The following is a 12045-nucleotide window of genomic DNA, read 5'->3' as shown; positions in this document are numbered from 1 at the left end:
TTAAGCAAGATATGGTAACACTTTATTTTGAAGGTGTCTACATAAAAGTCACACAAGCCTGTCAGGAACATGATATGACAAGTATCATGAGCATTAATGTTACTTCAAAGTGTCATTAATGTTCATGACAGATCCCATGTCATGTTTATGACATGCTCATGTCACTCTTATGTAGACACCTTAGAGCAATATAAGTGTCAACAATGAAACACTGATAAACTAAACTGATAACAAAACAATCTCCCTCTAGCTCTTCTTTGCTGGGTTCTTATCTGATGCCTATGAATGTGGCAAATTGTCAAAGAAGTGATGATCTTAAAGGGGTAAAATCACATGATCTGATCAACTGAGATTTTACCATAGGTGGCCGACGTCATGAGGAGATGATTTAGGCAGAAAAAACAAAAAACAATTTTGACAAAAAATGATTTAGCCGATTATTTTAACAGTGTGACGAGATGGTACAAATACTTGCTACTGTATGTAACAGTGCCTCTCTCTCTCTCTCTCTCTCTCTAGCTGCATGTTATGTAATATTTTCAAGTACTCTAGTCTTATTTGGTGTACACAGTCTATAAGGGATTACCCTGCTGCTCACTCTCCCTTCATAATCTGCTGATGATGACGTTATACTGCAGCTCCTGGAGCTCCAAATCTCGCGAGGTTTTGGAAAACAATCCAGACGCCCTCTCTCTCTTTCTCTCTCTCTCTCGCTCGCTCTCTCTCTCCCCCCTCCTCCTCCTCCAGCCCTCCCTCCCTTCCCACGCCCCAGTGCGCTGTGGGATAGTGGCACTATAAAGTATATCCTCTCTCGGAGAAAGATAAGAAGCCCGAGACAGACAGGAGGGGGATGAAGATGGCGGACGCCAAGCAGAAGAGGAATGAGCAGCTGAAGCGGTGGCTGGGCTCGGAAACGGACCAGGAGCCTCCTGTTCTGAAAAAGAAGAAGACGAAGGTGAAGTTCGATGATGGCGCCGTGTTTCTGGCCGCCTGCTCAAGCGGCGATACGGAGGAGGTGCTCCGAATGCTGGACCGGGGCGCTGACATCAACTACGCCAATGTGGACGGTCTCACCGCCCTCCACCAGGTCTGTGATAGCTGCTATGTCACTGTGTGTTGCATCTTTTAGACACAAATATGGGTTTGCTGCAAGCTTTGCCCTGGAACACCTGTCAAATGGAAGAAGCCATTCTCCTCCCGTTGTTTACTGTTGAGAAATGCATTGAGGAAACCTTTTAAATTCAATGATCTGACCCCAACAGTAAATCCTCTCACCTATTTCTCTGCGCAGATCGTTTGATTGGGAATGATAGTGATCCCCATGCACAGAGACAGCAAAAACAGAGACAGAATAACAGATTATTTCTAACATTACCTACCGAGCACAGACGTCCCTTTTCCACGCAGACTACATGAACACACTTACCAGCTTGCTTGTGGGGTTTGTTGAGAAATGCATTGAGGAAACCTTCAGAATTAAACAAGTGTAATCTGTAATATACTGTAATAATAAAAGGCTGTGCATGGAGCCAGTCTGCATATAGTAAAGTATGCATATATTTACTTGTTGTTTCAGGGGAAACGATATATAATGGCAGTTCAACCAATAGTTGTTGAGATATTTCACTACAGTGGTTGACTGCTGGTGGTTTGTAGTGATGAACAGTTAAAAGAAAGAACAGGAAACTAACAGTTTAATTAACTACTTAAATTGAAAAACAGTGCGTTCAGGTTTCACATTACCTCCCACAATAAGCGTAATAAACAGCCAGGACAACTGTTTTGTCCCAGTAAAGCAGCACCGAGTCCATATCCTCAGCCAGTTTGGGGGCAGTCTAATTGCTGCACTGCTGCTTCTAACTTTGGGTTATTTTTTATGTTTTTTAGCCGCACAATCACTACTGTTTTTATGGCTCAGTGATATAACTAATTTCGGCTGCTACGAACGAGTCTTCACGCAAATGTTGTCTTTGTTTTGAGACATTATTCCAAGCTAAAATATATACTCACAGCGATGGCTACAACCTGGCTAGCAGTAAAAGTGGTTTTGTTGATAAAGCCGGCTGCGGCTACTCTCTGGAGGAGCAGAAGCTAACATGCTAGCGCTCGTCAACTACAACGTCATTTGATTACAGGCTAATGTCAGCCTAACAAGGCCTCAACTGTACACGACATTTACGTTATATAAACATTGTTGACAACAGTGTTTGGTGTATATACGTCTAAATGTGACAAAGTGGTGTGTTATTATTTCAGTTGCAGTATCAGCCAAGCGTAATGTATGCTAACGCTACATTAGCAGCATAAGCTAGCTGTCGTTAGCTGTTTTGGAGGTTTAGCTAAGGTTAATTCATTCGTTAGCTTAGCTTGAGGAGCGACGTCAGCGGGTAACTTTGTGCCCCCAAATTCGACGTTTGGTGACTTTAGTGTTTTTGGTATGAACCAGGGATGTATGTGGAAGAAATACTTTGCTATATAGCTGGAATGTCAGTAGCGCTAAGCTAACTATTTGCCCGCTAACCACGGTAGCTTAGTTTACTAGCCCTCTGTACTTTCAGACGCAAATAATGAAAATGGCAGCTCGTTTGGGCTGTTGTTAGTCAGTAACGTCAGGTGTTACCCTATGTAGGAAAACCAGGCAAGGTAATCATGCCAGTATCTACAACACATGTGCAGTAAGAAATGCTTCCCTTTACGGAAAGGAATATCCATGTCAGCTCCTAAAGCTACCTGAAAGAAAATTATTTCACTATTTAAAAGGATCTTAAAAGACCAGACATATCAAAAGGCAGTGGATTTACAATGCTTTACATTAGGGCAACCACTTCATCATATTTGATCACCAAGCAGGGGGCTAGAAGCTGCAGTTACAGAAAGGAGATCTCTGATATGGCCAAGTTGGATTCAGTGATGTGTACTGTACATACAGTAGATGTGCTTAAAATGGAAATGGCTGCAACTTGTTTTCAAAGCGACTTCATTGTAATTTGTGAATACGTCAGTCCAGATAAGGATTCATATTGTTTTGTCTAGCACCCAGCTCCTTCTCTGCTATGATCCAGATGTGATCTCATATTTCTGCCATTTGGTGTTAAACAAACAATAACTGAATTATATCAATATGACTCTTTTTTGACTAAGACTTTTGACTCAGATCATAGTACGTTATAAATACCAGCTGGTGCACGTTGATAACAGACCTCTTTTTTTTTGTTTTTAATATCAATAAAATTGTTATGTTGTAGTTCAAATTATAAAGGGAAATATGACAGATCTCCAGCTAGATTCGTACCTATCATATTTCAGTTATGTATATGTATGAGCCTTATACCTCTTTGGGTACAGGATATTTTAGGTTCTTCATATAAACAAATCAAATTCACATTTATTGCTGGTGCAAACAAGCATTTCCACAGTTGTGTTTATTGCATCAGCAAGGATGCCTTTTCCACCTGTTTTGTTTTGCTATCAAGTGCTTAAATTATCTCGGAATTAGTGAAAAAAGTCTCACATTAAATGTTTAATCCTAGCATAGATTTCCAGTGATGTCACCTCATTACTCATGCCCACAGTGAGTAAGTACTGCAAAGTGCACCACCTTGCTACATGAGGAGTTTCATACACCTATTAAAAGTTTTAAAGGCAAGTTTTCTGAGATAGGTCATTATATAATGAATTGATTTTATTTGTGTGACTATTTGTCCTGCATGCTTTTTAATGGTGTTGTTAAATCAACCATTCTTTGTGCTCAGGGTTTGCCATAATGAAATCTGGAATTAGCATGGCCCCCCGTGCAAACCCATTGGGTGGAAACGTTGCCTTTTTTTGGGCTGATGTCCAGGGATGAGCTAGAGTGAGGAAAGAATTTGCAGTACCGCTCTCCAGACCTAACCATCTCTGGAGAAGCTGCTGTGTGTGTGTGTTTATGTGTGTGTTGTAGGCCAGCATGTGATCCAGGGGTTTTGGTGTCTTACAAAGGAGTTGAAGAAGGCAATACAGGGATTTCTGTTTAAAGTGCTAATCCCAGAGCTGCAGTGAGGTCAAGGTGATGATAGTTTCCATAGATGAAGTGAACAGTCAGTCATTTGATGTCTTTTTTTGTGGGCTTTGTCGTGCTTTCCTTTTTGGTTTTAGACAATAAACTCCAAAGCGTGAAACGACATGATTTCAACATAGTCACTGGCAATTACAACAGTTTAAATTTGTGCAATTAACTGCTCTTCCCTTTTCCTTTGAATGACTGACCTCTGGCTTTGTTGTGAAGTGTGTCATGTTGTTACATGAGGGCTCACTCCACACTGGGCTCAGCGATATCACTCCCAACGCTGGTGACCGGTGCAGGGTTATAAATACCACCGCCACAAGTTCTCCTAACTGGGTTTCAAAAGATGATACTAAGTTTGGGTATGACTCAGAGTCTGTAGCTCTGCTTTGTAGTGCAGCCCTGGCATAATCTCACATTTAGGCTAGAGGTTCTGTCTTAATGTGAGTCATGGGCGGGCCTTCTGTCACTTTAAAAATGACTTGTTGCAGATGGACGTGTAAACATGTTCTCGTCTGATGTCTGTATGATGTGATTCATAATGATGACCATTACAGGCACCCCGTCCTCGCATATGGACATTGTTAGAGATGAGGTTTGGCGAATCAACCAATAGTGAATCTGTGATGTCTTCAGTTTTTGAGAGTGAAGAGTGCCACTTAATGTAGCTTTTCTACAGTGATCATAGTGATGAAAGTTTGTAAAATGTTATGTTTTCAACATTGTGAATATGCTTCAGTTCGAATATAATTCATAAACAGTGCTTGATATTGAATCTGGTAATTCATCTACACAACCATTCACATAAACCCCAAATCTTTTATTTTGAATTAAAACTATCCCATCACAGTGTGCAAACTGTTAGATTCGGGCTTTCTGGGTAGCTCACTTTTTTGTGTGAAGATAAAGCCATTAAGATTCTGAATTATTTTGGTTACGATACCTCAAAAGCTCTTGAAAAGTGGTATGATGCCGATACTGATTTTAGAGGGGGAAAGTTCATCGATAACTGTTATGGTGGCTGATTATAGTAAAAAAAATTTAAGCTGGAATGAAAAATAAACCTTTTTTATGTAGATTGTTCACTGTTTTTTCACTACTCTTCAAATGTACCCAGAATGCTACTTTTTCAAGCATAAAACTTTATTAAGTAATATTGAACATTATTATACAAACAATGCATTACATTGTCTACCAATTTTATAAATGATAACAGAAAATATAGAATAAATCTCTAAATAAACATCATTACAGCGCAGTTTCAGCCAATTGCTGACTATTAAAAAAGAAAAGAAGTATAGCTAACACAATTTTTAAATCACACCAGGCAACTTTTGCTGCATTATATATTCTGTGAAAAAGTTTTCATAACGGCACATACCGGACAGCATATACGCAGATACCGGTTGATAATATCTGTCAACCGATGTATCAAAATCAAATTTCCACTTTGTGACGTGATTGACTGAGACAGATTGGTTCACCCGAACGCAGACTGCATGGATTCAGGTGGATGGTAAAGAGGATGTACAAGTGAACGAGGGGCTCAGTAGACAAGTGGAGATTCCAGATCTCGACGGCTAAACTCGTCTCAGAGGGTAGCATTCCAAATCCTGTCGTCCTAGCCCGTGCATTCCTCACATGACAGTCGCTGGAAACCATGGCAAAGAGAGAGCAGAGCAGACATTCCTCAGCTGTCACCTAAACCCCTCCCCTCCAGTCATTCGCTCTCTGGCTTGCCTCTCCCTATACAATGCCAAGGCCCAGCTGACTGTTGCCCACTGAGCTCCATCAAGGCAATTAGTGTGGAGGTAACCGGGGCTTGTCGCTTCACACAAGAAAATCTCCACGCTGACCCACACCTGAACTTTTTGTCCTTAGCATTCATGGTCTCTGCTGATCCCCAGGACCGAGGTGACAAGACTCAGCCCAGCTTAGCATGTCAGGGTAGGGTATTACAATGCCTTTGCTCTGTTGACATTACACACCCTCATTATGGCCCTGAAGTCTATGAACATTATCTTGCACTGTCTCCATGACAACGACTCAGGGAAGGTTGCTAGTCACTTGTGTTGGTGGATTTGCATGTACAGAGTGGGAGTTGCATAACAGACTGAACAGAGAAAGAGTCTTTGGCAGCGCTGTGCAGTTTCAAATGAGAATCAATTTTCATGAATCTTGTAATGGAACAATTACAGAGCATGTGGTGGAAGATGGTGAGGTGGCTGTGTTTCTTTTCATCCAGACCAGCATCAGTCATATTAACACATTACATAATTGCTGTGGCGCTCTCGCACTACTACAGCCTGCAACCCTGAGATTCTCAGCTGTGCCTGAGGCTCGCAGTTGGCCACTTGTGAGACGAGCAAAAAAGAAATGCCTTTGACATGTCCCTGTCCTCCTGATAAAGGCATTATGGCATCCTCTTACGGACCCCAAGCCTCCAATCTTCCTGCCTGAGGGAGAAAATCCTGCCATCTCATGTGGAGAGGCCCCTTGGCTAAGACAAGTAAAGCATCACATTGCTTTACAGACCTTCCCTGTTTCTCTCACCTGTTTTGCTCGCCTATACAACAGGAGGGCGACTTATCGAGAAAGGCTTAATCCGCAAAAATCTGTCAGGGCTCTAGCTGCCAGCACAATAACTCCCAGATCTGATGACTGTCAGATAAAGACTACCTAGGATTACATATTTTGAGGGTGAGGTATAATTCATATTGCCGTTATCAGCTCCTCAGCAGCTTGTGGGGTTTGTGTGCAGCATGTGGCCCAAAATAAGCCCTGATGACAATGCAATGCTTTTTTTCTGGTAGGTTTAATTAGGAGTCCTACTTATATGTGCAAGGCTCTGTGATTTTGTAACTTTCACGCAAAGTAATGAGAACTGGGCAGACATGGTGGGCAACCTGTAACACTTGAAATGATTGTTTGCAGGAACGTTAAACTTGAATTTTTCAGTCTTTTTGTTGTTTTTGTCTATATAGAAGTTCTTCCTAGAATTAAAAAGTCAAGATCAAATATGAAGAAGTAGTTGCCCTAATGTAAAGCATTGTAAATCCACTGCCTTTTGATATGTCTGGTCTTTAAGATCCTTTTAAATTGTACTGAAATAATTTTCTTTCAGGTAGCTTTAGGAGCTGACAATGATATTCTTTTCAGTAAAGGGAAACATTTCTTACTGCACGTTTGTTGTAGATACTGGCATGATTGAGGACTTTGTATGAACTTATTGTTGAACATCAAGGTCCAAGTAGTTTAGACATCACTCAGTTTGACTTTAACGTTCAGTCTGCATTTTGTCCATTGTTAAAGTGTCATTGTGTGCATGGTACATGGCACCAGGGTGCTTTGGTGTGTAGGGGGGACTACCTGGTATGTCTCAAGCCGGTATGCTTGTTTCTTTTGTTGGATTTAAGCAGAGAGCTAGTCTTTTAACTGCTGCTTCCATGAGCTAACCAGTTGAAGAGTTAGTAGTGAGTAGAACATTATGAAGTTAAACTTAAAATTTAAATGAAGGCTGAAAGAAATGAAAATGTATGTTGTTTTTTTTAAATTAGGCTTTTTACAGGATCTCCTTGCAGTTACTTCCCATAATGTCTTAAGGCTTTTGATTTCGGTTAATTTTAGCAGAAGTCTACTTTCGCATCACTTTTCTTGCAAGAGGTTGCACAAGGCTTCCAGGTTCTTTGTTTTGGTTTAAGGCTTACAGTAGCAGCAGTCACTCATGCATTTCTAACACATTGCAGAATACATTAACATGCAACTTAATAATTCATGGACTGGAATCTAGACAGTCTAGATTTTATTGTTCTTTGTCTAGCACGAATAGTTAACTGCCAATCCTCCTTCAATGTGATAAGTCATCGTTATGTTTTGGAATTTTGTTGTGACTAATATTTAGACCTAATTACTGCTTGCCACATGAGTAATGGTTGTGTATCATTGGTAATGACACATCTTTATTTGATGTTTTAATTCTAAAAGCAGAAGACTACACAGACTGCTCACTGTTTGGTTTATACAAGAGACTAATCATAATTTAATTTGACTGAATTCTTATTTAGCCTCTTGGTGCTATAATTCATTTTGACGATCAGCCTCTCAAACAGCACCACAGTCTTGAGGGTACAGTCGGGGAAATATTATTGCATCATGAATTTATTAACCGCATGAACCAAAACAGGTCTTGCAGAAGTAAGTTGTAACCCATCTATTGAGTTCAAACAGATGTTCGGAGCAACATTAACAAGAAGGAACCCATGTCTGGATCAACATGGATTAAAACCAACCAAACCTTGACGCAACAGCAGAACAATGGTAGATGGACAGTGCAGTTAGGAGTGTTTTATTATATTTCCTTGCAAGAACCTCCCCATTTTCATTTAAAAAATCAATCGGAGGCTGATTTGTGTGACCAGAACTAAGGATGTAAAAATATCTGAACTTTGCACCAATGGGTTTCATGTCTGCTTTGGGAGTTTTAAGTCAGTGTAGTTGTGCTTTGTATGCACTAATATGAGATAGACACAATGGCCTCAATTTTACTTCTTACATAAAAGAAAAGGTCATGAAATGCAATGCTGAATTCCAGTCTGCAATGAATCACTGCAGCGCTATTGTAACCTCCGCATGCTTGATGACTGAAGGTGTTAATTTTAGAAACGGAGCCCGAGAACATGTATATATTACCTGTGTATAATTGGCAGGTCTCTCCTCGTCGAGCTGGCCTCGCTCAGTTTCATTCAGCCTTCCTACCAACCCCATAATCAACTGCAGGAAGTCCTTGCGCGCCAATGCTTTGCAACATGTCAGGTCATCTGCTGATTGTGACACGTCTGTGTTGTTTCCTTGCACAGTGTGTCATGATAACATGTAGGAAATAGACAGTCACTGTGTAAGCTAAATAGGATTTGTCTGTGCTGTACTGAAACTGAGAAAATTGTTATTAAACAACCGTTTCCAGCAACAGAACATATCATGTCGGTGTAAATGGATGCATGTTAATTTGTCTTCAGTGAAAGCTGTTTTGCATTCATGTCATTGACATGGCTTATTGACTTTATTTCTGTGTAAATGCACTGATGCATGTAACTTTTAAAATTACATGCACCATCATTTTTTTTTACGGCACTTTTTGATGTATTTGTCCTTCTATCTCATCTCAGCACGTGCACCACAGAGTTGCTGAAATAGTAATGTACAGTGAAATTAATTAAGAAAACTATTTTTTCATAAAAACATTCATAGAAAATAGAAAAAACACAAATCCATTATAAAGTGGTCTGGCCTATGTGGGGGGAAAAATGGAAGAAAAAATAATTAATATTAAAAATATTTATGCAAAATAAATGAACTACACAAATAATGAAATGAAGTGCCCTAGTTAATACAAATTATACATTTTTAATCCCAATTTTCACTTATATTATTATAATATTATTATATTGACAAGTCGTCATAAAATTGAAAAAATCATTGGTTATTTAAACAATATGTCATTTATGATCCCCAAGTCTGCCCCCAGCAGTTCCACACGAGGGCTGGGCGCTGAGCTAATCGTCCTCGTACTGCCAACATCAGTCGAAAGTGAAGACCGCAGACGTTGCTACTTTTGCTGTGCTGCTCCGTTTTGTTTTGGTGCCACAAGGTTATGAATTTGCTTTGGACTTCCTGAGAAACTGGACTCATGGCGTGAGAGCGTGTGAAAAGTGTTGGTCAGTGCGTGAGTTGTCAACACTGTTACGTCTTATCTGCACCAAGTTACGTGCACCGCTGCATGTAGAGCTGAGAATTACGCACGCAGTATTTCGAGCCCTGATTGAGTTTGCTTACAAGTTGCACATTAAACTGTTAAGCAATCAAAGAAAGGGCTGCAGTATAGATTTCCTGTAAAACTGAAAAGCATGCATGGCTCAGTTGATTCTGGCCCTCGTGCACCCTATGCATCCCGGCTCTATTTATGACACTGCTGTGATAATGCATAGTGGGGATAAAATGCCAAAGGCATCCCCGGCGGAGGATCTGGAACAGTAAGGGTTCTCTGAAGTATGTCAGATGAGCTTTGCTGCAGGTTGGAACTGGTTCACTTGGGGTCGTAAGGAGAATTCCTCAGTAGAAAAACCTGCTGCCACGTATATGATCTGCGTGACTTGACAGCAAGGCTATGGACACGGACTTGACCTTGTTTTAAAGCACATTTAATGTTGTGTGAAGATGGATTTTTTTTTTATTCTTAATGTCCCACTTTTTGCAATGCTAAAACATGGCAGTACTGCTATATAAGAATTGAGGAAAATGAGAAGCAGAAGTACTCATATTTTAAATATCTCTTCCTTCCTGCTGAATGTGTTTTGATGTTTTCACTGTGTGCCACCATTTGTCACCCATACACGAGGGTTTAACTTTTATCCCTGCATCGTGAAACAGTTTGAGAGGATGATGCAAGTATAATTGCCCGTTGAGACTTTTGTGTAAAACAGATTGGTGAAAGAACCTGCCAGGTGCCCTAACAAGTCAATGCCCACCACTTGCTTCTCCGTCTGCCCCCACTTCTCCAAGCGGCGCATAGTATTGAGCTGCTGTGAAATGTTTGTGGGATGACTTCAGCTTGTTTTTTTTCCCACCCTGTGGCACAAAGTGTCTGTCTTCTACTTAAGCCAGGTCTTCTCGAAGCCATCCCGCTGTTGTTTGCTTGGCGGCAGTCACATGTCTCACGCTGAGTGTTTTTTACGAGCTGTTTTTGAACTGAAAACACCTGGACCCAGAGACTGTGAATTCCTCATTGTCTTACAGAGCAGCGAGTACAATTAAGGCACAGAGCGCATGTCCATTTGTTGTCTGTGGAAGGGTGAGGTTACATTCTTTCCATTTATTCTCAAAATGGCTGCATCTTCAGCCAGCGGAATAAGGGACAGAGGTGAACACTGTGATTATGCACAATCTAGACTTTGTGTTATTGTTAAGCCACGATAAACACAGCATGATATCCTTACGTTCTCGGTTCGGAAAGTTATTGTTGCTTCCACCTGTCGCTTCCACTATTTCAGAAAAGGCATCATGACATGATTTGACAGCAGCATACTTCTAGGAAAAAATGGCTCATTCCACAAACTTGCCGCCAGGAAAAATAACAATTGCACCGAAGCCACCGCTTTTAATGCTAATATCAGCTAATAGGACTAGCTAATATATTGCTGCATCTCTAAACTAAATGCATCTTCCTTTACGCTTGATTGCCATTGATTTTCCCTCACGCTGATCCATGAGTGGCCATGAGATTGAATGAACCTGCTGTGTGTTGTGATGCTACCCCCATTAGTGTTCTTGTGAATAAGCACATGCAAGAGATGCGTTTCCTGCAGACAGGATAAATAGCAGTGTCAGTAAATGGGCCTGGACCATGACAGTCTGAGCACTTTGGCTTGTGATTCAAATGCACTTACATAAGTATGGCCTTTGTATTAGCTCGAAGGCAATGTTGTTGTTTTTTTCCACGAGTAGATCTGTTTTTCATGTTTTGAATAATTCCGAAATGCCAAATGTCCCTCGCTGGAAAATAAAAGATTCATCTGACTAGCTGGTGGAGGAAGATGAGTAGGCCTTGAATAAAAAGGTTTTCTACTGGTGTCCTGCTAAATATTGTCAACAAATACAACCCTGATTCCACAAAATAATGCCACTCTTGAGTTGTATTAAACCCATTTTTGTTTTGCCAATGCAGCAAACTTTTCTTTAACTACTTTTTAAGAAAATGTAATCATATTTTTTTTAATGTTTAACTGAGTATTAAACAGTCAATATTATTGTCAGTTCATTGGTAAATGGTTGATTATTAACATGTCTAATTCTCAACTGAGTTGTTTTATTTGATAGGGACGATGCAATTTAACATTATTCCAATACAGAGCATGAAACCCATTTAATTTTTTACACTACTGCTAATTTTGAACTCTTGTCCCAATTTTGGCTTTTACATGGACACTGATTGTAAATAAAATATACAG

General features: G+C 40.3%; 1 protein-coding gene across 5 annotated transcripts in view; it reads left to right on the top strand.

Annotated features, from left to right (window-relative positions):
- Positions 1-749: 749 nt before the first annotated feature.
- ppp1r12a (protein phosphatase 1, regulatory subunit 12A) overlaps positions 750-12045 on the top strand; it is a 73643-nt gene continuing 62347 nt past the window's right edge. For 3 of the 5 annotated variants that reach the window (XM_059325569.1, XM_059325567.1, XM_059325566.1), the window contains exon 1: positions 751-1087. In XM_059325569.1, the coding sequence (XP_059181552.1) occupies positions 851-1087 (237 nt within the window). In that variant the 5' untranslated portion in view covers positions 751-850. Of the gene's footprint in view, positions 1088-12045 lie in introns of all 5 variants that reach the window. The other 2 variants (XM_059325568.1, XM_059325565.1) reach the window with 1 other exon arrangement.

The sequence above is a fragment of the Centropristis striata genome, chromosome 22 (genome assembly GCF_030273125.1).
Source record: "Centropristis striata isolate RG_2023a ecotype Rhode Island chromosome 22, C.striata_1.0, whole genome shotgun sequence".
Taxonomy (NCBI): domain Eukaryota; kingdom Metazoa; phylum Chordata; class Actinopteri; order Perciformes; family Serranidae; genus Centropristis; species Centropristis striata.
This window is presented reverse-complemented; position numbering and strand designations above follow the sequence as displayed.